This window comes from Panicum virgatum, chromosome 6N, assembly GCF_016808335.1.
Source record: "Panicum virgatum strain AP13 chromosome 6N, P.virgatum_v5, whole genome shotgun sequence".
Taxonomy (NCBI): Eukaryota; Viridiplantae; Streptophyta; class Magnoliopsida; order Poales; family Poaceae; genus Panicum; species Panicum virgatum.
Window position 1 is genome coordinate 8,610,645 of NC_053150.1, and position 27,993 is coordinate 8,638,637.

The 27,993-nt window shown below is 45.4% G+C and overlaps 1 protein-coding gene and 2 pseudogenes across 2 annotated transcripts; 1 reads left to right on the forward strand and 2 right to left on the reverse strand.

Annotated features, from left to right (window-relative positions):
* The first annotated feature begins 2,413 nt into the window (after positions 1 to 2,413).
* On the forward strand, positions 2,414 to 9,923 carry LOC120677883 (annotated as a pseudogene).
* A 993-nt stretch (positions 9,924 to 10,916) lies between these two features.
* Positions 10,917 to 14,154, reverse strand: LOC120679540 (annotated as a pseudogene). The gene is made up of 6 exons (XR_005677225.1): positions 14,026 to 14,154; positions 13,762 to 13,894; positions 13,549 to 13,652; positions 12,587 to 12,758; positions 12,356 to 12,496; positions 10,917 to 12,275 (listed from the first exon to the last, which is right to left on the reverse strand). The product of XR_005677225.1 is annotated as an IST1-like protein (transcript).
* Positions 14,155 to 15,458: 1,304 nt separating this feature from the next.
* LOC120679539 (DNA polymerase I A, chloroplastic-like) lies at positions 15,459 to 27,875 on the reverse strand. Its single transcript, XM_039961150.1, has 12 exons — positions 27,471 to 27,875; positions 26,227 to 26,914; positions 25,525 to 25,725; positions 24,554 to 25,221; positions 23,695 to 24,124; positions 23,018 to 23,113; positions 18,294 to 18,386; positions 18,007 to 18,201; positions 17,187 to 17,279; positions 16,551 to 16,763; positions 16,376 to 16,465; positions 15,459 to 16,198 (listed from the first exon to the last, which is right to left on the reverse strand). Exons 1-12 carry the CDS (start codon positions 27,614 to 27,616, stop codon positions 16,037 to 16,039), a joined length of 3,075 nt encoding a protein of 1,024 aa, XP_039817084.1. The 5' UTR covers positions 27,617 to 27,875; the 3' UTR covers positions 15,459 to 16,036.
* Between the last annotated feature and the right edge of the window lie 118 nt (positions 27,876 to 27,993).

Below are 27,993 nucleotides of genomic sequence, written 5' to 3' on the forward strand. Positions count from 1 at the left end.
GCGTCTTAGCTCGGTACAAAATAGGCCTCCACGGCTATTTTAAAAGGAAAGCATCTCACATCTAGTCAAATATGATGCATAGGTGGAATGGTAAAGAAGCTACACGCACCCAATCGTAGCAACCGGTACTAAATGAAACTTCAGTTAGTACCGGCTAGACAGTATCGACTGCCGCAACCGGTACTGAATGCACCTACCGCCCGGTACTAATGGCTCTTCAACTGAAGCCCTATACCAACTGCACGTGACAAGAAGCCAATAACACAACTAGAAATACTACTGCAGTGCAGCTTTTCAAATTTCAACAGTGCTAGATGGTAGAATGCTGCTACTTTCGAACTCCCAAGAATATAGAATGCTGCTACTTTCCTGAACTCCCAAGAATATCTTTTTCCTGTTCGGCTGGGCATAAGCCGCTGGGCTTAAGCCGCTGCTGGAGCCGCCTCAGGCCACTGGCGGCCAGTGACAGGCAAACCGGCAGGAAGCTTCTGGCTGGGCTGGGGCTTTAAGCCCAGCCACTTATGGCCCGCCGAACAGGCTGAAATTTGGTGGCAACTGCACAGCAACACTTCCACAGCAAATTAATGCAGGGTAGCATATCTCAACGTTTAGTTCACTTTCTTTCTACTCGTCACTGTTGCCGATGGCTAGTGTTGAAGAATTGTAGTGCCTGACAGGTACTTAAAGTGAGAATAGTTGGAGGAAAGTGATTGGTCATCAGGTTCTGTAACACGATGGAAACAAAGTGAGAGTACGTACGGGACCACTGGCCACTTTGGAAGCTCTCGGACAACAAATTTCACAGCCTTTTTTTCATGGAAATATTCATCTTAATATGCTAGAGTATGTGGACATCGCGCAACTACTTCATTTTCAAGAATGAAGACTCCTCTATTGAAGGGGCGCCGGCGTATTTCACACATGAATTTGTCATGGTTATCCATAGAGCAAAAAGAAAGTATTCCCAAGAACTGTACAATATATAGCTAGAGGCTCATTTGTAATCTGGTCATTTGTTTTTCTTTCCTCTTGTGAACTCTAAGGTTCTTTATTTAATATATTCATAACCAGTAGGGGATCACACCCCTCATGCTACATAAAAAAAATGATCTTTTGTCAGCTTGCTTTCCTCCAATAACATCTCACCTTCGGTTGGTTAGCCGGTGCCACAGACAGTATGAGACTATGTGCAGCCAGTTGTGCCGTTGGAAGTGGAGGAATACAAAGGAACTGAACCCAATTTTATCCACTGGAGGACACAAAGGAGCTTCAGTTTCCCCATGATGCAGTCACCTAACTCAGATCCACTCAACACAGATGGACAGAAAGATATAAACTGTTTTGTTCTCTATTGTTTGTGTTTCTCTAAATGGCTTTTCAACCTTGAAGGATAGATCCTTTATTTAATTCCAGAAATTGTTTTAAGCTTCAGAAAATCATAATAAATCAACCGGAGCTCCGAAAATTATGAAACCAGTTTCCTTCTAAAATCATGATCTATGCGTTAGAGTAGGTTTTGTTGTGAGTTGGATCTTATTTGAGTAGTTTTGTGCAATCTTGCACTTTGGCCCCTGTAGTAATTCGTAATTACGGATAGGTCCTGCTGCTGAAGAGAAGATCGACGCCCCGGACGCCCAGAAGACCCAGGAGGACGTCCCGGACTACGAGAACACCCCGAGGACCCCGGATGACTACGAAGAGCTGACAGGTTCACGACCATCTTTGACTTGAATACCTATTAGGCATTGCTTGCTAGAAATGCTATCGCTATACTTGTGTGTGTGTGAGATAAGCCTGCATGGCCTACTTGTTTACCGTATTCCTTGCATCCCTATTATACTTTGATTGATTCTTGGATGCTTTGGCTACTATGAGAGTGATTGGGTATGGGATTCCATAGTATGATAGTCTTGGCATGCATGAGATCCACCATGTGAGGAGCTAGTGATAGGGCTTTTAGCGGGGGCAAGCGACTGGCCGGGGATGTGTGGTGGGCACATCCTAAGGAGCACTTGTGGCGGGTGCGGGATGAGGAGGGGTGTACCTGTGTGGTTGCCCAAGGAGAGGCGATACCTGTTATGGGTGCCTTTGGTGGACCTTTGCGGAGGACTGCGCACTTGCCCCAGCAATATAGTTCGAGATAGTGCCCCTGGTGACGGAACTATGTCAAACGTGCACACCACTTACCCCCGTATGGGCAGGGGTTCCAGCCATTTCTAGCTGTGCGGTACCAGACTGTGGCTGTGTTTAACGAGAGGGTAGGCCGAGCACGCCCATGGGATTTCGGGGTGCGTCAGGCCCGGTCGGGTGTTTCGACCCTAGTCTCCAGGAGAGGGTAGACCGCGCACGCCCAATTCGGGATGCGTGGGCCCAGTCGGGTTCTCCGACCCCAGTCTCCGAGATTCTCGAAGCCATGGCCAGGCTAGAGATCCACAGCCCCAGAACATTCATTGCGGCGAATGTATCCCAGCCCGGGAATGCGGGATGGTACTGTCATGGTTAGGGAGTCATGGTTGTGGGCTGTGTCTCAGTCGGTTGATCCCCGGCTTGCAGCCCGAGTGGGTATAGGTGTACAACCCCTGCAGGGTGAAAACTATATGTATAGCCGCGTACTCGGTCATGTACATCTCTTGATCCGGCTGCACTTTCATAGAGTAGTGAACCCCAGTATACTTCTACCTTCCTCTAAACCACTTCCCCATGTGGAGTCAGATGAGGTGCAGGGAGAGGGAGTTTCCTGCACCGACCTGGGATGGGTGAGAGACATGATTATGGATATATATATATATATATATATATATATATATATATATATATATATATATATATATATATATATATATATATATATATATATATATATATATATATATATATATGCTTGCATAGGAAATCCCAGCCTATCCTTTGTCTACTTTTTATACCTTTGCATCCACTTAAAGCTTGCATACGGATGGTGCCGTGAACCTATCCCATCCTTGGGGATAGTTTGTCAAGATGCAGGATCCGATCAGGAGTTCGACGCCAACAATGACGGATGGAACGATTGAAGCTTAGAAGCCCGTGCTACGCTCAAGTGTTGCCTGTGCTGATGAAGTTCGAGTTGTAGGATGGCCTGAAGACCACCTACCGCTACCGTTTTCTGTTTGTTCCAGTTTAGCCCAATGGGCTTGTAATAAAAGTTTTGTACTGCAAATCCTTAGGATATTGTAATAATTAAATCCATGTTTGAACCTATTTTAAGTGAGTATGAACTGATTTACTGCCTGAAATGAGTTCTGTATGTGATAGCTACTGATCCAGGGACTATCACAATGATACAGGGATTCGGGTTCTTCGTTCAAAAACCCGGGTCATTTCAATGACGGTCAGTGGTGTTGGAGGGAGCGAGCCCCTTAGTGCCAAGGGAGTTGCTTCCATGGAGCTCACCATTGGGAGCAAGACGCTTGCTACGGCTTTCTTCATCTCGGAGGTGCAAGGTAACTACAATTTGATTCTTGGGAGGGATTGGATTCATGCAAATCAGTGTGTTCCTTCTACCTTGCATCAGTTTCTTGTTCAGTGGATCGGCGATGAGGTTGAGATTGTCCATGGGGACACTTCATCCTTTGTTGCTTTAGCCGATTTGAATTCTGTTAGTGCACACGACAACGTCAAGTGTTTATCGGGGGTGGATCTGTCCGATTATGATTTGATTAGTTGCACTAAGGATGGTTTTGTTTTTGCTGTACTAAAGCCGATGGATAATCGGCTAAATCATTTAATGTAAATAAGATGAGTACAACAGAAGCTCTAGAAGCGACCGGACAGACCGCATGTGCCGACCGGTCAGACCGGTCCAGTCCCATTCGGTGCACAGATCCGACCGGTCAGACCGGACACCCCGACCGGTCAGACCGGTCCAACACAGAGTGGTTACAGCAGAGGCTAGATCAGTATCGGGCGCATACGAACGATATGTGTGAAGCCATTGAAGATTCTGATGATCTAGACAAGTTGGGCCAAGGGTTTACATCGGCCGATCCTTTAGAAAAGGTAGACATTAGTGATGGAACTATTCCTAGGCCAACCTTTGTAAACAAAAACTTATCGGCTGAATATAAGGCCGATTTGGTTAATTTATTGAAGGAATATGTTGATTGCTTTGCTTGGGAGTATCATGAAATGCCCGGTTTAAGTCGTGATCTTGTTGAGCAGCGTTTACCGATTAAAGCCGGTTTTAGACCTTATAAACAACCGGTTAGGCATTTCAATCCCATTATATATGACCGAATTAAAACTGAAATTAATCATTTACTTGATGCTAGATTTATTCGGTCTTGTCGTTATGCTGATTGGATCTCTAATATTGTGCCCGTTGAGAAAAAGGATTCGGGGAAAATTAGAGTGTGCATTGATTTTAGAGATCTTAATAAAGCTACTCCCAAGGATGAATATCCTATGCCTATAGCCGATATGTTGATCAATGAGGCTTCCGGACATCGTGTCATTAGTTTTCTTGATGGTAACGCCGGTTACAATCAAAAATTCATGGCCGAAGAAGATATAACTAAAATGGCCTTTAGATGTCCAGGATTTGTCGGCTTGTTTGAGTGGGTTGTTATGACTTTTGGTTTGAAAAATGCGGGTGCTACTTATCAAAGAGCTATGAATTTAATCTTCCATGATTTGCTTGGAGTCATCTTGGAGGTGTACATTGATGATATTGTCATTAAATCGGCCGGTTTGGATCATCATTTAACTGATTTGAGACTTGCTCTTGAGAGGATGCGCCGGTATGGTTTGAAGACGAATCCACTCAAATGTGCTTTTGGTGTATCGGCTGGAAAGTTTTTTGGCTTCATTATTCATGAGAAGAGAATAGAGATTGATCCTAAAAGAATTGAAGCCATGAGGAAGGTTGAAACCCCTACATGCAAGAAGGATTTACAGAAGTTCTTGGGCAAGGTAAATTTCTTGAGAAGGTTTATATCTAACTTGTCCGGGAATATCGATGCTTTTACTCCTATTCTTTGGTTAAAAGATGAAACCGAATTTACTTGTGGGGCAAAACAGCAAGAAGCGTTTGAGAAGATCAAGATTTATTTGTCTTCGCCACCCGTACTCAAAGCACCTAGGAGAGGAGTACCTTTCAGATTTTATATGGCTGCTGTAGACAAGGTTATTGGGGGCTGTTTTGACTTAAGAAACCGAAGGGAATGAGTATATCATTACATATTTAAGCCGACAACTTATTGATGCGGAGACCGAAGGGAAGGAGTATACATTTATTGAGAAGTTGTGTTTGTCTCTTTATTGTGCTTGTACCAAATTAAGGCATTACCTACTATCTAGTACTTGCATAGTAGTATGTAAAACCGATGTGATCAAACATATGTTACAAAAAATGATTTTGAGTGGTAGAATTGGCAAGTGGGCTTATGCTTTGGTTGAATATGATTTGGCTTGTGAACCTTTAAAATCTATGAGAGGCCAAATTGCAGCGGATTTTATTGTTGAGCATCGGATTAATGACAAGCATGATCTAGAAGTCGGCTATATTACTTGCACACCATGGAAGTTGTACTTTGATGGATCGGTTTGTGATGATGGTCAAGGGATTGGTGCTATTTTTATTTCTCCGAATGGTGCTGTTTTTGAATTTTCAAACCGATTGAAAGAAGAGTGCACAAATAACTAAGTTGAATATGAGGCTCTTATATTTGGCTTGGAATTCTTACAATCCATGGGCGTGAAGCATGTTGAAGCCTTTGGAGATTCTCTTCTGGTGGTGCAGCAAGTATCTAAGGTATGCCAGTGCTATAATGGTTCTCTAAATGCATATCTTGATAAAATGTCTCGATATTATTTCTTATTTCGACGAATTTATTATCAAACATATTCCGAGGGAAGAGAATGGAAAGGCAAATACTCTGGCTCAGCAAGCATCTGGCTATAATGTTACGAAAAAAAAATTAACATTCGCAAGCCGATGCAAACGAAAGCCGAGTGTCCAGTTCTGGATGCACCGGTCCGACCGGTCAGCGAGAACGGTCTGACCGCCCAGACTGGTCTGACCGGTCCAGAAACCGGTCTGACCGGTGATGCAGCTGTTGGTTCTGATTTGGCCAAAAAATAAGATTCAATTGTCTCGGCCGAAACCCAGGATTTGAGGGTTCCTCTTATATCATATTTGAGAGATCCTGGTCGTGGTGCAGAGAGAAATATTCGGCGTTTGGCTTTCAAGTACGTTTTAATTGACGATGAACTTTATCGTCGAACTGCCGAAGATTTGCTTCTCAAGTGTTTAGACTCGGATCAGGCCCGGGTTGCTATGGGTGAGGTTCATGAAGGTATTTGTGGTACTCATCAATCGGCTCCCAAGATGAAGTGGTTACTTAGAAGACCCGGTTTCTATTGGCCTACCATGCTATCCGATTGTTTCAAGTACTATAAAGGATGTGAAGAATGTCAGCGGTTTGGTGATTTGCAATTGGTGCCTGCTGCATTGATGCATCCTATTATTAAACCATGGCTGTTCCGAGGTTGGGGGTTGGATTTCATTGAACAGATTAATCCTCCATCTTCAAAGGGGCATCGCTTCATGTTGGTTGCTACAGATTATTTCACTAAATGGACCAAAGCGGTTCCTTTGAAGAATATGACACATAAGGAGGTAATTGAGTTTATTACTGAGCATGTTATTCATAGATTCGGCATTCCACAAACTTTGACAACGGATCAAGGTTCTTCATTTATATCAAAAGAGGTGCGTGCCTTTGCTGAATCTTATAAGATTAAGTTGCTCAATTCATCTCCATACTATGCTCAGGCCAATGGGCAGGCCGAGTCTAGTAATAAGATTTTGATCAAACTTGTCAAGAAGAAGATAGAAGAAAATCCTAAGAGGTGGCATGAAGTGTTGTCCGAAGCATTGTGGGCTCATCGTATATCTAAACATGGTGCTACTAAGGTTACTCCTTTTGAGCTTGTGTATGGTCAAGGCCATTTTACCCGTTGGGGTAAATCTGGATGCATATAGATTGGCAAAGTAAAATGACCTCTCCGCTGTTGATTAACATCATTTGATGATGGATAATATTGATGAGGTGACCGACAAGCGTTTGAAGGTTTGAAGGAGATTGAGAAAGACAAGCTTCGGGTGGCCAGAGCCTACAATAAAAAGGTAAAACTTAAATCTTTTCAGGTTGGGGATTTGGTTTGGAAAACAATTTTGCCTCTTGGGATGAAAAGCAACAAGTTTGGCAAATGGTCGCCAAGTTGGGAGGGTCCATACAAGATTATCAAAGTTATCTCCGGTAATTCGTGTATATGGTAGAGACAGTGCAAGGTGAACGTCTACCAAGGGCTATCAATGGGAGGTACTTGAAGAAATTCTATCCTAGCGTATGGCAAAGTGCATGAGGACGAAGATGGCCGGTATTGGATATCACCCTTAGTTTTATTTTTTAGACTTATATGCTCTGTATAAAACATGTACATCATGATAGTTCTTGCTTTTTGGCTTGTGAAACTGTAACGTCCCGCCTCCCCGAGGCCGGGCCCGCTTACATCTGGCTGCTTTCTAGGACATAGACTGTCCTCACAGACCAACACCAGTCTTTTCTGCACACTTTGTCCTCAAATTTCTCCGGGCCAAGCACGCTTAATCTCGGAGTTCTTTGGAGACCGGTTTCCGGAAAAGAATTTGCAACTTGTTAGTATGAGTATCCTATTAATCCTATTAAGCCCATGGCCGGGGTGTCACAGAAACTCACCAAAAAGCAGGGGGCATATGTTGACAGCCAAAATTGGCACCAACCGGTCTGATCGGTCTGACCAAGCGGTCTAACCGGTCGAGGCACTGTGGCCTGTCCGGCAGGACCGACCGGTAGGTCAGACCGGTCTGACCGGTCCAAATAGAGTCCGAGTACAATTAGAGTTTTTCATAGATTTAGATCTGTAAACAGGATTTCTTGCGGGATAAGTCCACCCCACCCTATAAATATAAAGGGTCACAGCCGATTGAGGATATTCCCAATCGAATCAATCAAAATATCGCATTTTTTTTTATCTCTCAAATCCTAGCCTTTTCCAACCCTATATTGCTTTCTTCCTTCGTCTCGACGGCGTTTGAAGACGTTCTGAGTGGCCTGCCGACCTCAGAGCAACACTAGCCGCGCAAGCTCCGACGGGGTCCCTCCCGAGCTCGCATTTCTAGGTCTTCGCGGTTCTCTGCTCCAGACCGGTCAGATCGGTCTGCGGAACTGGTCAGACCGGTCCGCCAGGGCATCGCTGGTTCAGATCGTTTTGACGATCTCCTACGCGTTCTAGCGCATTCGAATGTGTTGGCGCGATTTCGTGTCAACACCTTGGACTAGTGATCGTCTCGCTGCTCTTCATCATGGTCGCCAAGCGCCGGCGCTCCGCCGCCATGGCACACGGGCACGGTGGTCTGCAGCTGCCACCCGGGCCATGGCAGCTGCCAATCATCGGCAGCCTGCACCACATGATCGGCAAGCTCCCGCACCACGCGCTGCGCGACCTCGCGCGGCGCCACGGGCTGCTCATGCTGCTCCGGATCGGCGAGGTGCCCACGCTGGTGGTGTCGTCCCGGGAGGCGGCGCGGGCGGTGATGAAGACGCACGACACGGTGTTCGCGACGCGGCCGCTGAGGCCCACCATGCGGGCGCTCACCAACGGCGGCCGGGGGGATCATCATGGCGCCCTACGGGGCCCACTGGCGCCAGCTCCGCCGGATCACCATCACCAAGCTCCTCAGCACGCGCCGCATCCTCTCCTTCCGCGCCATCCGCGAGGAGGAGGTCGCCGCCATGCTGCGAGCGTGCGCCGCGGCGGCGGGGTCCCGCGCCCTCCCCGTGGACATGCGCGAGCGGCTGTCCGCGCTCATCACGGACACCACGATGCGCGCCGCGATGGGCGACCGCTTCAAGGACCGCGAGGTCTTGCTGCGGGCGCTCGACCGCTCCATCGTGCTCTCTGCCGGGTTCAACATGCCCGACCTCTGGCCGTCCTCTCGGATCGTGGGCCGGCTCAGCGGCGCGACTGCATCGAGATCCGTGACACCTCGTTCCGCATCCTCGACGGCATCATCGAGGAGCACCTGGAGAGGATGCGCAACGGCGGCGGCGGCGAGGTCGAAGACCTCCTCGACGTGCTGCTGAAGGTACAGCAGGATCGCGAGCTGGCGACCCCCCTCGACAGGGACGTCATCAAATCCGTCATCACTGTAAGCAACCTTGAACTCATCGATCCGATCCATTGGTTCTGTACCGAGATTATTAGTTAGTGATCAATACACCATATGATATGACCGCTCGCAGGACATCTTTGCCGGCAGCGAGACGACAGCGCCGACGCTGGAGTGGGCCATGGCGGAGCTCGTCCAGAACCCGAAGGTCATGGAGCGCGCGACGGCGGAGGTGCGAAACGCCTTCGCCGCGCACGGGTCGGTGCGGGAGGACAAGCTGGAGGAGGCGAAGCTCCGGTACCTGCCCCTCGTCATCCAGGAGACGCTCCGGCTGCACACGCCGCTGCCGTTCCTGATCCCGCAGGTGGGCCAGGAACCCTGCCGCGTGCTGGGCTACGACGTGCCGCAGGGCATCACGGTGATGGTGAACGCCTGGGCGCTGGACCGCGACAAGCGCTACTGGCCAGGGGACCCCGACGCGTTCCGGCCGGAACGGTTCGAGGCCGCCGCCGGCGGGAGCGCGGCGGACTTCAAGGGCGCCGACTTCGAGCTCCTGCCGTTCGGGTCCGGGCGGAGGATGTGCCCTGGCATGGGGTTCTGCTTGCATAAGGGCACGAGCTCACGACCTCTGTGTGGTGCCGTGCATGCTACTGTGGTCGCTTCTGCCCGGGTTCTGCGCCGCGGGAACGCTGTCGCCTACGGCATCGTGGGGATGGATGCGACAATGCTGTAGCCGAGGAATGCGTGCGGAAGCTCTCTTTGCTTTATTACCTTAATTGTATTGTAATGACCAAATAAAGGGAATATAGAACACCATAAAAAAGCTGCAGCTTGTTTGCAGCACCAAATACTTGCGTTCCAGTTTCTGTTCTTGAGCTTACCCACCTCGCCGTCCACACGTCCCGCAGGTCCGCCGGCGATCACCGTCGTCGGGCAGTGTCAGACTCAAATGTCACAAATATGATTAACAATTAAGCAAAGTTATCATGAGCATCAATAATGCATAATGTAGCATCATGTGCATAAGCTTTGCATGAGTTATTTAATTTGTGTGCTTTTTTCGAATGGATGCTTGTGAACGAAGTTTAATATTTTTTCTATGCAACTGTACCTCCAAAAAATTTATTTAAATACTAGACTTAAAATGATGGTTTTACAATATTTTTGCAGAATTTTGTGACAAAAAATCCGAGGCACAAAATTCTTGGAATTTACAAAAATAGCAGTTTTGTTTATTTTGCTGTGAATGTTCTAGAGTAGCCTTTTAGGTGCTTTTGTTGTTGCAGTGCGTTCTTCTGAGTATATCTTGCTGCTGTTAAAATTGTGAGTTTTGTAGCCCGGGAACACCTTGAATTCAATTTTTGAACTTCAACTGGCGTTTTTCCTTTTTCCCTCGTCCGGGCCCACATGTCAGCCCCTATCCCCAGTCTCCTCTGCTCTCCTCGAGCGCCCATCGAAGAAATTCTCAATCTTCAAAAAAAAAAAATCTCCGTGATGTGACAAGATCTGCGTTCACTGGAAAACAGTGACATTCTCCTAGCATCATGCCCAAAAATCAATCCCAACTATATACTATGATATACCAAAGAAAGTTATAAAATTGTGATTAAACAAATATTGCAAACTGGTGGCAAAAGAAATAGTGATCCCCCCTCTTTCAGCCATCACACGTTCGGGAAGAGCATAATAACTTGGATATCACGGCCATCACACACTCAAGAAGATGTCGAGTGGAACAATCATCTATTGACAGGGTACCACAACAATGACAAGGAATATTATATGCCATGATTCAGTTTCTGTTATTACCTGTAGAGCTGCATAAATGTTTCGGAAACTGATACAAACATAACAGATGTACAATTTACAGAGACTCGACAAGACAGGTATTGTAACCTAATAACAACGCAGTAGTCTCCTTTAGTCCTTTACGTATCAACTCAGCATACACAGAATTTTCCGGGTGACAGCCAAACACAAGAAGACTGAACAGAGCTGAAGTGATGATATTGCAGAGGCTTCAAACTATGCTGAACAACTATGAGCAAACCTTCAATCCTCATGGTTTCGGTGGCGAGAACAGGTTGGGGTAGGAGAAATATGGATTATCTTCCAAAGATGGTGACCTCTGTGGCACATGGGAAGGCACATAGTCCTGTCTATTGTTGGTAAAGGAGTCCTGGTGATCAAAAACAGGTTTCTGTGTTGCCTCGGTCTGATGATGGCTTTCATTTCGGACACCATCACTGTAAGATTTGGTATTCTTCTTCAGATCTGCAATGCGCAACTGCGCAAGGTTTGCAGCAGCACGGGCTGCTGATGCAGCTAGTTCTGCTGATTCAGCTGCTGTCTGAGCAGCAGATAATACATCGTCCAGGTCTATTTCTGCCCCACTCCCAGTATGTGAGATTGTGTGTACTTGTTCTGGTTGTCTCGAGAACATGTAATCAGTAGGAGGCACTTCATCAATTTTCTTATTGAAGATTTCTGGCTCTGTTAGCTTCACTGGAGGAGATGGAGGAGGTGACGGGATTGACTCAGTTTTCTCCATTTAAGTAGTAGCAACAACTGGTGGTGGCGAGGCAAAAGGAATAAATTGCTTCTTTTCATTTGGCGACTCTGGTATGCTTGACTGAGCAGATGGAGCAGAAATAAGATGCTCCAAGCTTTTCATTTGGATCTTAAAAATACCACCCGCTGTTGGATTCTCCTCCAAGTCAGTAGAATTTGAGAATTCATGAGGAATTGACTGGGAGCTCTGAACATGTGGACCAATATCTTGCGTTGATGGCGCATCAGAAGTTGGATGAATTGCAGCTTTTGGGACTGAAGGAAAATCGGGATTTGAGAATTCATGATGAATTGATTGGGAACTTTGATCATGTGGACCAATATCTGGGGTTGATGGCGCATCAGTAGGTGGACGAATAGCAGCTTTCGGGACTTCAGGCAAATCCAGTGACTCGAGACCAGTATCCGACTCATAATCTTCATCAGGTTGCTCTGCAGCACTTGCAGCTAGTGTTTCCTCATGTTTCTCCTTAGGAAGAGGTAATGTGGAACCATTGAAGTAGGTCGGCCCATTCTATGAAGGGAACGATGTATCAAGTGAGATTCAAATTACTGAACTACAATCATGGTTATTGTAAGTAAATATATAATTACCAACAGGTCTTCATGAGGTTTGAGAAATTCTGTTTCTGTCTCTGATGGATCCCAATCAACTTCATGCTCCTCAGCAATCTCCTTCAGCAGTTTCAACTTTGCATCAACAGGAGGGGGACGAATAGAAAGTAGTTCAATTATCTGCAACATCATTCATTTCGATATGTTAATGAACATTCAAACTACCAGATAGCATGGTTTAATTACTTCCAATTAAAAGCGTAATATGACCTGCCGATTGACCCCACAATCTGGCATCAGCTCTGAAGCTGCAGCAACAAACTCCTTCCCATATTTAGTTGCAAACATCATCTGAACCTGCATCAGTTCAGGCAGGTCTGCACACCTTGGAGCAGCAAAACAGATACTGGATATTGCTTCTTTGAGATCAATGGGGCACTCCCTGAAGAAGGTAAAACAACAAAGAAACACATATCAGTCACACTCATCTGCAAGCCTACAAAAACTATTGTAGCATGTTAATTACATTTTGAGTAACAAAAACAGTTTCGCTTTTTTCATCTAATATGGACCTCCTTTTTATTTAAGAGCTGGGTAGAATTGTATTGACATCCTCAGAACCCAGACTATGCAAGACTCGAGTCTACAGAAACAAATAAGGAATATAACAATGCTTAGGATACAAGAATGAAGATCATTTCTCTCTGTTGAGATAAGATCATATGAACATAGCAAACTAATGCTTTCTTCAGGGCCAAAGTCTGCTAGAAACACATTGTTTCAAACAGTCGGATAGGGCTATTATTGAGTGGAACAATCACAGTCTTCATTGACTACAGCAGTGAAGTAACGACTAATATTTAGGTATGGCAGTCAGGTGTACAGCAAACTAACACACTATTCAAATATTAAGGAAGTCTACCATCTTAAAGTTTAATAACGCTGGCACTAAAAGCACGGTGAAGCTGGTGCTAAGGTGGTGTCTCAATACATCAAACTTTTCACACAATACAAAAACACCTAAAAAATCCTTGGGCAACAAAGTAACAGTGAACAGGTCATTAGAAATCCCAAGCCACTGCTGCTCCAGCAGACTTTGCCACGTCAAGGGGCAATCAAGCTACAACTAGCTTAGATTGAAATGCACATGATCCATAGACCGACATCTGACAGCATGAACAATAGCATCTGCAGTTACGGGTTGTGAAATGGAAAGCGAGAGAGGAACTGACTTTTGCGCCTCGATGATGGGCAGGCGAACGGCGATGAGCTCGCAGAAGAGCTCGAGGATCTCCTGCGCGGCCATCATGTTCTCCTCCCGGATGATGTGCTCCACCTGCAGCAGTGCCAGCAGCAGCAGCCGATTGATTAGTCAGGAACCAAAACCAGTAGCGACTCCACCCGGAGCTCTAAATCGACAGGCACGAGAGCCTCGCTCCACGTACCCTGATCCGCGCAGTAGCCTCCTGCCCCGCCTCGAGCAGCTTGGCGATGTCCCTCCGCATCTGGCGGAGCTGCAGCTCCCGCCGGTTCCGCAGCAGCTTGATCCGCGGGATCGTCAGCTTCAGCAGCGTCTTGCTGCGCCCCGACCGCCGGCACACAGCGCCAGAGAACCCAATCAGAACCGGAACCACACGAATCGAACAGACAACCAAAGCTCCACCAGAAATCCCCCACCCCAGAAACGGAGAAACCCCGCGCGCACTTACCACTTGGCGCCGCGGAAGCCGCCGCCGCCGCCCTTGAAGAAGGCGTCCAGCATCGACATGTCGCCCGGCGAGGGGTGCGGTGGGGTGGGAAGCGGCCACCCGATCGGAAGCGCGCGAGCGGCGGGGGGATTTGCGCGTGGGGGGTTCGATCTGAAGAGGGGGAAGAGAAGAGGAGGGAAATTGAGGGAGGCGATGAGGTGGAGGTCGAGCCGACGGGGGCCAGGTCGGTGGGTGCGCGTAGCACGCGACGGGGGCACCTGCTCCACTGCGCGAGGGATCGGGGCCGTCCGTTGCCGACACGTGGACGGAGGATCGGGGATCCTCGCTGTCTTTTTCCGGGTGGGGTTTTGTCTGGGTGATTATGGGCTGTGGCTCAGGCTGGGATTAAAGCAAACTCTGGCGAAGTCAGAATCGGGAGCCAGAAGACTTCCGGCTCTGGGTTTGCTTCGCTCGAAAGGAAAGCTTGGATTCCGTCTCCAGATCGGACGGACAGGGATACAGGATGCACACGGATCGACTCTCGAACACTCAGGCCCAGCGGGCGAACATGCCGGCTCCGGCTCCGCTTACCTGCTGACACCTTTCGAAGTATTTTCACGTAGGAACCGAAGTCGTCTTGCGAACTCCTTCCTTTCTCATTTCAGTCCTCACCTTTTTCATCTTCCGTAAGGGTCTTTAGTCTTTTGATTAGAGTAGAGGTCCGAGAGAGCAGAGCGTACTGTCCTGTTTAGTTGGTGAAAAATTTCTTACAGTATCTGTCATATCGAATCTTCTGACAGATACATTGAGCATTAAATATAGTTAAAAATAACTAATTAAATAGTCTAATTGATTAGCATGAGATGAATCTTTTAAACCTAATTAGTTCATAATTGAATATTATTTGTCAAGTAACAATAAAATGAACGAAATATGTTACAATACCAAAACCCAAACTTTTTCACCAACTAAACACACTCTAAGTACATACACAATTCTTTTTCTTTTTCTATGGTTACGATTTTCATGAAAGCTACATTTTAAGCGTGTGATTGCGAAAATTTAGAATTTCATACGCACATGACACATCCTATTTATCAGTCACCTAAAGATGGAAGGGAGTTAGCCGACGTGCAACAGAAGGTAGAGAAGTTGGGTATGGGGGTGTTGGAGGTACACCTTACTGTCACAAATAGGGATGTTTTATGGTTATGTTAAATGGATTATTCTAAAATTAAATTTCTAATTAGTTTTGTCTGTTGACTATGGATATTTGAAAGTGATACATGTAGATTTGTCTACGAATATAGATCAAAAAATAATTACTCCAGAACTAGAAGTCAAAACTGTGCTTATATCAGCGTCTAGAATGTTACTTGTTTGCGATATTTGTGACAAGAGGTTGAGGGAGAAATAATTTACGGTTGCTGCTGAACCCAGGTCCAATCCCCCAATAGCACAAAAAGTGCTGAATACAAAATAAATTAGCTCAAGAGAAAGGGAGACAATGCATAGCTCGTGCTAAAAGCTGAACTGTGTTATCCCTCGACCAACATAAGCCCGGCATCAGCATCACCAGCCTCAAAAGCCTACAACGACGATAGTCGGCCTCACTGGAACATAACGCACCAGCACGCTGAACAAGTAATCTTATGAACAAAACAGCATGCTTTGGCACTGCTACTTATGATCAAGCCACCTCAAACTCTGATCTGACCCTACTGAGAACCCACACTACAAGAATTCTACGTGCTACTAAACTACTAGTGTACATTCACAACACCAGGCTGCCAGCGAGTCTTTGGTCTTTCACCGTTCTGCTGCAACCAAGAAATGGACGTGTGATACTGTCGTGGTTGGGCTTACCGCTTCATACTTGACAGTCCTGGAGACGCAGTCTCCATGATGATTCAAGTCCACCATTTTTAATTTTAATCTGATGGGAGAGGTCTTGATCGCACCCTTGTCATCACCCGTGTGGCGGGCAAACGTGCATCTGGACATTTTTAGGATGACAGGATGTGTTCAGAGTCTATTTGGCAGCATACCAGCTCTTTGCGCACTTGGCATCGACAGCCAGGTCGACATTCAGGATGTTGATTCCGTAGAAAGGTTTGGACATACACTCCACCACTATGGCCTTGGCCGTCTCAGCAGAATCTGAAGGCCCTTCCAGTATCACTTCGTCATGCACCTGACAGATGCAAACAAATGCAAACGTTGAGTGAATGATGTTATGGAATATATGCTATTGTTGTTCGTTGACTTTGTTTATGTTTACATCAAAGACAACGCGATAGTGGTTTGCCCTTCTTTTAAGCTGTAAAGTTGTCAGGCAGAATGCATATTTTTGTACAAACAGAAGATGAACCTGCAATAGGAGCCTCCAACCAAGCTCCTTAAGACGGGTATTCCTTTCGATCTCAAGCATGGCACACATAGCAACATCTGCTGCACTTCCCTGAGGATTAGACAGGTACCAAGCTGAAGATCATGTTTGCGAAGTAATGAGGCATAACTGTCGAGCCACAATTAGTAATAAGTACCTGCACTGGTGCATTTATAGCAGCACGCTCAATATGACCTCGTTGACCAGGACCAAATTGAGTCAAGTTAGGAAAACGACGTGATCGCCCAAGCAAAGTGTAAACTTCGCATTTCTCGTGTGCAAGCTTCTTTTGCCTCTTTTGCCAAGCTAACACTTCTTTTCTATCTCCATACCATAGCTTGAGTGTATCCCTTGCCTCCTTAACAGAAACCTAGAGAACAACTCCGGATATGGTTATAACACTTTCGTAAAGAAATTTACCATACCAAGTATAAAACTTGAAGGGAAAAACATATAGGAGTAATTGAATTGGCAATGACAAATATCTAACATGTTAGAAATTTTAAATAGAGAGCTAATAAACTATGTATCTCAGAAGTTGGCAAAGAAGAACTAAGGGAACAAAGCATCCTCAGCAGTGCAACTCAGATCAGGTTATGAAAACTCTACTAGAAACCATCAATTGCTGTCTGGCTGGGTGCCTGGGTAAGTTGTGATGTAAAGAATCTAGTCAACGCTAAAAGGAAATGATCGATTACAGATCAAGTAATTTCCGGCATTGTTTGATGACAGTGATGATGCTGCTATCCTAATTTGAAATGCAGGTGTAGGTTGGTAGTAATTAGTTTCATACCTTCCAATCTCGAGATAGCCCAACAGCTGTCTTTCCATATGCAATTGAGAAATTAAGCATTTTAGCTTTCCTCCTCTCAGCACCAAAAGCATCCTAAAATGGAAAACGCTAAATTTGATCAACTTCTTCACAATTACATGGATATATCTATTTCATATACTCTTATGCGGTTCTGTAAAATCGATGTAAACATATTTCCTTAATCATGTAATACTAACAGCGGGGCATGAAGGATTTAGCAAACTAAAAGCACAAAAAAAATTCCTGCTCAGTAGTAATTGATAAAAAAAATGGATGTATCTTCTCTAAAAATACAAAACCTGTCCTCGCACGGAATGTACAAGGGTACCTGCTCTTGCAAATTCATTACTGTCATTTAAAGTTCACTTCTGATGTGAGAGTTCAAACATTTAGGGATATAAATGCTACTCAACAACACACGCATGGATTACAATGACATTCTTGGTTAGTGTAATGCCCCATGCCAGGGGTGAGTGCATCCATCCTGATAGAATGGAATTAAAAAAATTTGTGCGATAGATTGGTCTATCCAACAAATACTGTGGGATGACACCATTCTGCAAGTGAAATGGCATTAAAAAGTTCATAAATCCCAAAAGTACACGAACCGTATGTATCCTTATATCTTTTAGAAAAGGAAATAGGAATTTGATTGAATGAACTGTGCTGGGGAGATTATAATTGCATCAAAAATGCAGTATGCAGATATAAAGTAAAAGACAAACAAAACAAATCAAGACAGCTTCTAAGAAACACCAAAGGTCCAAAGCTGGAAAAAAACTAGTAGCACTTGGTGTACCTTCAATAGAGGCACTGGAGGTTTCTCTTGACCAGGTTGAGGGTGCCACTCAAGAAGAACTTTATTTTCATCAACAGCATCACGGATATGCTGGTACATATTCATGGCAGTCCTAGAGTGGAAGTCACCACCAGCCTTGAAAGCATCCAGCATGCTTTTACAATTAGCAAGGTGGGCTAAGATCCTCAGCTCCAGCTACAGTAAAACATTGCTTTAATAAGAGACTAAGAATGAAATTGCTCAGGCAATTCAAGGACAAAAAAACTATTGAGCACTAGTTAGCACACCTGACCATAATCAGCAACAATGAGAGAATTTCCTGGAGCTGCAACGAAGGCTTGGCGAATCTTATACCTATCCTTTTCAAGTGCAGGTTGATTCTGGAAGGGGCACATATTGAGTTCAATTAATAATATTGACCGAAAGAATAAGGTGCTACTTTAGCAGTGAGCACCATTCACATATCCAAACTATATGTCTATATCAGAACTAAAATTAAATCATTTGCCACTTTTGGAGCTAAATATATTTTTATCCAAGTGCGCGGATATATGTTAAAGAAGCATAAAAGTAGCTGCAGTTCATTAAGAAATGAAGATTTCAAATATGTAACCTGATGTTCACTCAAAAGAGTAGTGAGATATGGCAAAAGTGAGGTTGGTAAGTTAATGGTTTTTATCAGATTTCTGTGGAGGATTTCATTTATATTTTCTCTGGTGAATGCTGAAGCCTCAGGCTGTAATCAGAAGACATTACACATAACACATCCATCTTGGACCACAATATCTGGAACAGTAGCTTTTAAAACCAGTGAGCAAAAGTTGGCGCTATCATTTGATTATTTTCTTGAATAAACATGTAACTCCCACTTGTTTGTATCTTTGTCCTTGACAATCCAGAGATGGTGAAACAAAAAACTCCTTAGAGACTCTATCACCCCGACTCCGACACACGTATCGGACACGACACATATCGGACACGCGGATGCGCCATATTCCCCAAAATGCCGATACGGCGACACGGAAATATAATTTAATAATAATTAATATTTATTATCACCTAGGCAAATAAGAACTCATGAGCATTCTCTGTGGACTAGAATGTGATGAAATAGAAGTTCTGGGGACTAGAATATAAGAAAATAGAAGTTATAGGGACTATAATGTGTCACCAATTCATATATTATATGTTCTATAATTATTAAGAAAAGAAAAGGGGCAAAACAAAAAAAGCCAAAACCTTATCTCTTTCATTGGACAGCTGCCGCTCGTCCCCTTCCCTTGCCATCACGCATGCTTCTCTCTCCCCGGCGGCAAATCCAGGCAGCAGTGGCTCATGCTCCTCATCTCCGGCGGCCGCGGCTCGTGCTCCCCATCTCCGACGGCCGCGGCTCATCCTCCCCATCTCCGGCGGACGCGTCGGCCCGTCCAGTGGCGCGCTCTGGCGGTGGCGCAGCACCATCTCGGAAGCTGGAGCAGTAGAAAAAGAAGCGGCGGCGGCGCCCTGGACCTCTCCTCGAGCGGGCGAGCGGCGGCGGCGCCTGAGGCCTCCTCCGCGCAGGCGAGCGGCGGCGCGGGCCGTGTCGAGGCCGAGTCTGGGCCGCATCGACGAAGTATCAGCGAGTTAATTTATTTATTTTCGGCTTTTATTTTTCCGATACTGCTTCGATACGTATCGAAGAGGAATCGGCCAAGTGTCGGTGTCGGACACGGTGTCGAACACCGACACGCCATCAGACCAACGTGTCGGGGTGATCCAGCTTAGAGATACAACAACAACAACAACATAACTTTTTTTCCCAAGCAAGTTGGGGTAGGCTAGAGATGAAACCCGAAAGAAATAAGTTCAAGGTTCAGGCACATTGATAGCTAGTCTCCAAGCGCTCCTATCCAAAACTATCTCTTTAGAGATATTCCAATCCTTAAGGTCTCTCTTAACCGACTCATCCCACGTCAGTTTAGGTCTACCTCTACCCCTCTTTACATTATCGACCCGCTCAAGAACCACATTACGCACCGGCGCCTCAGGAGGCCTTCGTTGGACATGTCCAAACCATCTCAGCCGATACTGGGTAAGTTTCTCCTCAATTGGTGCCACTCCGACCCTATCCCGAATAACTTCGTTCCGGACTCTATCCCTCCTTGTGTGCCCGCAAAACCACCGCAACATCTGCATCTCTGCTACACTCAGTTGCTGGACATGTCGCCTTTTTGTAGGCCAACATTTAGCACCGTATAGCATCGCCGGACGAATTGCTGTCCTATAGAATTTGTCTTTTAGCTTTTGTGGCACCCTCTTGTCACAAAGGATGTCAGAAGCTTGCCGCCATTTCAACCAGCCAGCTGAAATTCTATGCCTAACATCTTCATCAATGTCGTCATCCTTTTGTATCACCGATCCTAAATACCGAAAAGTATCCTTCTAGACCACCACTTGTCCATCTAGACTAACGTCTCCCCCCTCATGCCTAGTCGCGCTGAAATCGCACATCATGTACTCGGTCTTGGTCCTACTAAGTCTGAACCCTTTCGACTCTAACGTGCGTCTCCACAGTTCTAACTTCCTATTAACCCCTGCCCTACTCTCGTCAACTAGCACCACATCATTAGCAAAGAGCATACACCAAGGAATATCACCTTGTATATCCCTTGTGACCTCATCCATCACTAAAGCAAATAAATAAGGGCTCAATGCTGACCCCTGGTGTAGGCCTATGTTAATAGGAAAGTCAGTGGTGTTGCCATCACATGTCCGGACAAACGTCGTCGCATCCTTGTACATATCCTTAATGAGGATAATGTACTTAGTTGGGACTTTGTGCTTCTCCAAGGCCCACCATATGACATTTCTCGGTACTTTGTCATATGCCTTCTCAAGGTCAATGAAGACCATGTGCAAGTCCTTCTTCTGTTCCCTATATCTCTCCATCAATTGTCGTATTAAGAAAATCGCCTCCATGGTTGACCTTCCAGGCATGAACCCAAATTGGTTTTGGGTCACACTTGTCACTCTTTTTAGGCGATGCTCGATAACCCTCTCCCAAAGCTTCATCGTATGGCTCATCAGCTTAATCCCACGGTAGTTAGTACAACTTTGAACATCACCCTTGTTTTTGAAGATAGGTACTAATATACTTCTCCATTCTTCCGGCATCTTGTTTGACCGAAAAATGAGATTAAAAAACTTAGTTAACCATACTATTGCTCTATCTCCTAGGCATCTCCACACCTCAATGGGGATACCATCAGGGTCCATCGATTTACCTCCCTTCATCCTCTTCAAAGCCTCCCCGATCTCTACCTCCTGAATTCTCCTCACAAAACGTCTGTTGGTATCGTCAAAGAGTCATCTAACTCAAGGGTAGGGCCCTCACTCTCCCCATTAAACAACTTGTCGAAGTACTCTCTCCATCTATCCATGATCTCCTCATCCTTCATTAGCAGTCGATCTGTCACATCCTTAATGCATTTGATTTGGTTGATATCCCTTGTCTTCCGCTCGAGGATCCTAGCCATCCTATAAATGTCATTCTCCCCTTCTTTCGTGTCTAGCCGCTGATACAGGTCATCATACGCCTTACTCTTTGCTACATTCACAGCTCGCTTTGCAACCCTCTTCGCTAATTTATAGCCCTCGATGTTGGCTACACTCTTGTCAAGGTGGAGGCGCTTGAAACACTCCTTCTCCTTAATAGCCTTTTGCACCTCGTCATTCCACCACCAGGTGTCTTTCCCCTCCTGTTTGCCTCCCCTACTCACGCCAAACAACCTCTGAGGCCACCTTCCGAACACATGTTGCCATCTTTAGCCACATGTCATCTGCGTCTTCTCCTTCTTCTCAAGGCCCCTCACCTAGCATCCTTTCCTTAAACGCTTGTGTCGCTTCCCCTCTAAGCTTCCACCACTTTGTTCTCGCAATCTTGGCACGTTTGTCCCAGTGGACACGTACCCGAAGACGAAAGTCCGCCACCACAAGCTTGTGTTGAGGGACAACACACTCCCCAGGTATCACCTTACAATCTAAGTAATCACGTCTATCCTCCCTCCTAGCAAGGATAAAGTCCATCTGGCTCGAGTGTTGTCCACTACAAAACGTCACAAGATGGGATTCCCTCTTCTTAAACACGGTATTCGCTATCAACAAGTCGTAGGCTAACGCGAAGTTCAACACATCCTCCCCTCGACTCCTGCTACCGTACCCAAAACCCACGTGCACTCGCTCGAACCCTACATTAGTCGCACCCACATGGCCGTTGAGATCTCCTCCTATGAAGAGTTTCTCGCTGGTAGGCACGATACTAACCATGCTATCTAGATCTTCCCAGAACTGCATCTTGGTGCTCTCACTAAGGCATACCTGAGGGGCATAGGCACTGATCACATTCAAAACCGAATCTCCAACTACCAACCGGATTAGGATAATCCGGTCGTCTTGCCTTCTAACCTCTACGACTCCATCCTTAAGGCTCCTATCAATCAAGATGCCTACACCATTCCTACCCGGAGTTGCTCCCATGTACCAAAGCTTGAAGCCAGTATCCTCAACCTCCTTCGCCTTCTGGCCCTTCCATTTAGTCCCCTGAACGCATAGAATATTTACACGCCTCCTAATTGCTACATCAACTAGCTCTCGCAACTTACCCGTTAGGGACCCTACGTTCCAGCTACCTATACGAATCCTAATTGGCTCGGCTAGCTTCCTTACCCTTCGCACCCGTCGAGGGAAGTGCGAAGACCCTTGCTCATTTTTCACTACACTCGGGCGTAGATGTAGCGCGCCATTCAGGTGACGACTCGACCCTTACTCACTTATCATCGTACCCAGGTCATGATACGACGCGCCCTTGGGGGGATGGCGACCCGGCCCTTACCCATTTATCACCACACACGGGTTCCGATGTAGCGCGTCGCTTAGAGGGTTACGCCCCAGGTCATGGATCCAGCTTAGAGATACCATGTAGATTTATAAAGCTCCTTACAAATCCCACATAAACACAAAAGATTATGGATACCTGTAGATTTGGCGTTCGTGCTGACAAGCGTCCTGTCTCAGTATTGATATTTAATGAACAGTGAATGCGCCCCTCTGCACAAGATATATGATCTCCCTATCATGCAGTAAGGAAGCTTTCAGATACATGACATACAGAAACACTTAGTTGAATGCAATTAGGTAAGCATAACTGTTATGCTGACAAAAGCTGGCAGAAACACTATGTAGCAATGTTCTCACTCACAATCCAACTACAATGCCAACGTGATGTAGCTAAGCACCTTTAAAGCCCTCAAAGATATCGCAAAGTGGCGAACACGCAAAGTGGCAAACAAGAAATAAATCATCATGGTAGAATTGAAGTAACGAAAAGCATGCAATCATAATAACAACTAAATGCAACAATTGTTTTGCAAAGAAACATAATTTACAAACGCTACTAACGCAAACCAACTAAACTTTAAACTGACAGTTAGTTTAGCAAATTCCATGCTTCCTCTCAACAAAAGGAAAAGCAAAAGAAAAAAGAGCTTGTAACCCTAAGTGAATCAGCACATTTCTCATGATCCTATAGTTTTCAGTTTCACAGCACATAACATCAAGAATTTTGAGCTGTGAGCATGCCACGCACCAGTGAAACCTGATTTGCATTGTCAGTAAGGTAGGAACGACAACTTACAAGATCAGATGACTAACCTGCAAGGGAAGAATGAAATTGGATATCAATGAATCGATAGAACATATTTCACATAAAGCTGCAATTGCATTGCATGCTTCTTTTCCCTTCTTTCCTCCTCCAAACGCTTCATATGCTGTTCCATATGACGAACTTTCATCTACTTCCTGCTCAGAATGTTCTGAACCACTAGTATCTTCTTCACCCCCTTCAATACCATCTATTGTGTAAATATGTTCCGTGGGTATTTTACCAGCCAAACTTCTCAATGCATCCGCGCTGACTGATGGCCAGCCACTAGGGGTGAACATATCAATTTTCAGATCTTCAACGATACTGCAAAGTTTGATTGTACGATACTTTGAAGTCTTCTTTCCCTCTGTATCTACACTTTCTTCATTTGGCACTTTAAAAGTTTTGCTGTGATGCCAAGTTGCACCGGATTTATGTCTGTTACAAAGATAACAATGTTAACACTTATAGGAATTTATACAGAAATGATGTGAAAGAAAGCTTCAGTTTCCAAGGATATATGAACAATCACTTACTAGAAAATACAAAAGAAAACCAAAGAGATTCAGTTCACTTCTTCCTAGTATATTACATACACAAAATGGTAAGTAGATACAAAAGGCAAAGGAGAATTCATTTTCCTCTTAGAAATGGTTGTGGATGCTCACATAACTGGATAGAGGTATTGTCCTGTCGACTTTAGGGATTAGAACTGTACATATGAATTGCCATCAAATTATTCTACAGCAAACCACTACCATAATTAGTAGCTTCCTTTCATAAAGATCCAAAGATGAAGTGCACTCAGGAAGGTATACCATTATAACAAGGTATAGAAGTAGTGAAGGGATCAGTGCAAAACAATACCTATTTTCAATGCCACCAAAGAGAAGTTGGCGAATTTGAGTATCGCTATTCACATTCATGTACTTGGCATCAGGACAGTATTTAGATGCCCATTTCCGAAACTTATTTGCAGCTACTTCTCGTTCAGCAATAGCAGCCTTTTCTATCTCTGAAAGGTAACCACGATCAACAAGCATTCCCTCTGTTTCCATCTTCACAAGAAGGGCACCGAAGGGACGCCAATACTCTTCATAGAAATCATACATTGTGCCCCTGGGGCAACCATCAAAGATCCATTCCTTTGTTTCAAGCTTTCTTTTGAAGCTCTCATAAAGCCTCAAGGTGCTCATTGAATCAAGTGAAGAATAGCAAATCCACAACTCCCTGTCTTCCCTTTGTAACTTTTCGACTGGGTCAACAGATATGACTTTCCCTTCAGATCCATCCTTTTTAACATTTTTCTTGCCAAAGATGGTTTTCATTGATGTCTTTCCAGCATTAGGTAAATCCTTTGGAGCAGCATCCATGACTCTACAGTCATTTGTAAGTCCTTCAAGAGAATATCCACCATCAGTTCTCCTTGATGAATCCCAAAGGCGTGCAAGATGCATTGTATCAGCATGAAACCCAGCAACTTTAATTCCATGGTTCTCAATGACATGGCTATCAAAGCTATAGTTATGCCAAACCTGAGAAAATGGATGTTCACTTCAGATAATTCAAGAAAACAAAGCTAAAAGTAGTTAACATGTGATGCCTTTGGTGGGTAACCAGGTATGGTTTTGCAGTCAGAAAGCCTGTAATTTTCCCATGTTGACAATCTTGTGAAATGGTGAAGGTTAATATTGTGAAGTGTACCCAATTTGTTTCAAGTGTGGTCTGTAACAGTAAATAGAGTAATAAAGAAAGTGTAGAATACACTTTCAAAAAACACATAAAAGGAGAAATGGTCATGAAGTTGTTAGAAACTCCAAAGAGGAAAAGAATTGCACCTTCTTGATGGATGGATCTTCAAAGAAAGGAGCAAACTCCATCAGGACATCCCTCCCACCATCCAAAACATCAACCCAAATGCAAGTTTTTCCGTTTCCAAAATCAGCGACCTGTGCATTAGAATTTGCTGAGCAAATGCTAAAGCATGTTACTTGTCCATGACCAACTGGTGTCTCATCTTTGACGTCAATATTTGCTTCCTGGAAAAATATTAAACTTCAATCACTATAACTGAGTTTACTTCTGCTCATAGGTTGCTAACCTAGCAGTAGACAATAAGCATAGCTCATCAAACAAAGAAAAACCAATACAGATTGCAATCTTCAACATGAATCATGACATCTGACTTAAATTCTTCCATTTCCTATGGTAGATTGTGGTACATTCATGAGGAAAATAGACAAAGAATGACCAAATACTTGGGGTCAGCAAATGGAGTTTCAGGTATTACAATCTATAACCTATCACTATCAGAAATAAGCTTCTTCTGATAACTACGAAATTGGAACAAACACTGGATGTAATACATGACAGATGGCACTTCACAGTAAAAAGACATTACTCAACTTTAAACCTAATACTTATAAATAATGGAACATTTTGCTGTCTTTGTGAAACAAATGATTTGCCTTGGTGAATAAGGATGGACAACAAAACCACTACATAAGAAAGCAAATAAATCAAACAGGGTTCTTTTTTACCTCCGTGTCACATGCATGAATAAAGTTCTTATACTTTGTAGTAAGCAGTTGAACAATGGTCCTAGCTGACTCCATACTGTCAACTACCAAAACTTTGTCATAGATGGCAGCAACTTCCTTCCGTGCTTCCATAGATTCCTTGGAGAAGGATGCTTTAGTTGGCAAAGATGAAACCCTTTTTTTAACTACAAGTTTCTTGACCTTGTCTTTGCCATCGTGAACCTTATCATCCAGCTCCAAAATAACCTCTGTATTAGAGATGTCATGCAAAGGAATCCCCACATTTGGGCCTCTAGGCATGCTTTGTTTGACACTATTATTAACAATACTTACTGGGAACACTGATTGCACAGACTGATTTATCATACTATGCCTGACCAGTTCAGTGTTTTCATGTCTATTTACAATTGACTTGGGTGATACATGTTCTCTTATATTGTGTAAGGAAGGGTAGTTTAAACCCCTGCAATCTTCTGAGAGTTCACTTTGTAGGTTTCCAGCCCGTCGAGGAGTGGTACCCTTATAGATGTTATTTGTGACACTGTTGATGGTTCTGAGATAAAACAGCCTCCTGCTCTCGACAAGCCACTCTTGTGCAATATTTGGCACGTTTAAGTTGGCATAGAATCCAAGCTTGAAAGCACTGCTTTCTCGAACTCCCATATCTGAGCTATGAGAATAGTCTTGCCTGTTAGCCAGAACGATTATCGAAGTTAGAAAGCATAAAAGCAATTGCGAAACTCCTAAGTACTGAAAGACAGGCAAAGGAGAGCATATCAGACGATAGAACAAGCTTCATAGGACCACAATTTTCAGGCAGCACATGGACAGGTTCGAACAATGGGGCAATAGGTGACTAGGTGAGACCGTGCTGCCTTGCCTAGCATAACTACTAATGTCAACCAGTGCATTCTCTACTTAATTGTCAAAGACTGTATTTACACTAACCAAGACTTGGGGCTATTCATTTCGAACCAACAGAACAGACATCCTAGGACAGCCTAAATCCCATTGGGAACAATACTGAAAACGCAAATCCACCTAGTCACTCCACACCTGGAACAATACACGCATCATTTTTCGACACGGCTAAGCACCACCCAGTGAACACCCTCTTCACATAGTTTCGAAGGCGACGTTTCAACGGCCCACTAAAGGGGCAGAACGACCATCGAATAACCCAACAGGAGACACAGCGCAGAAACAGCATGAACAAATCTCCGAATCGGTGCCGCGGCGACTACCTCCTGCATCCGGACAGCGCCGGCGGCGGGGAGGAGCGGCGGGGGCGGCGGCGGAGGAAGAAGGGCGACGACGACGACGAGAGCCACGGCGGCGCCGAGCCGCGGCACCGCAGCAGCGGCGCCGGCGCCGGCGCCGCCGCCGCCATAGATCCCACGAACCGCCTCAGCTTGGACCGGGCCGCCTTCGCCCCCGCAGCGCGGCCACCGACCCCGTAGAAACCGAGGCCGAAGGGGGGGCGCCGTCTCTGCGCAACCGCGCGGGAGAGAGCGGGTGGCGGGGACGCGCGTTAACGGACGTGGCGGCTAGCGGCGGGAGGCGGGAGAGAGCATCCAGGGGGGCGGGATGAGGCTGCCTGTTGGGGAGGCAGTGGCGGCCCGGCGCGGGGCGGAGGGGTGCTGGGGGGTTTGGGGGAAGACGAAAGGGAAACGAGGGTTTAAGCGGCTGCTGGTTGCTGGCCTGGTGGCTGGTGACGCTGGCAGCAGAGAAAACCGTCTCCGTGAGAGGATGGCGACTTTATACGGT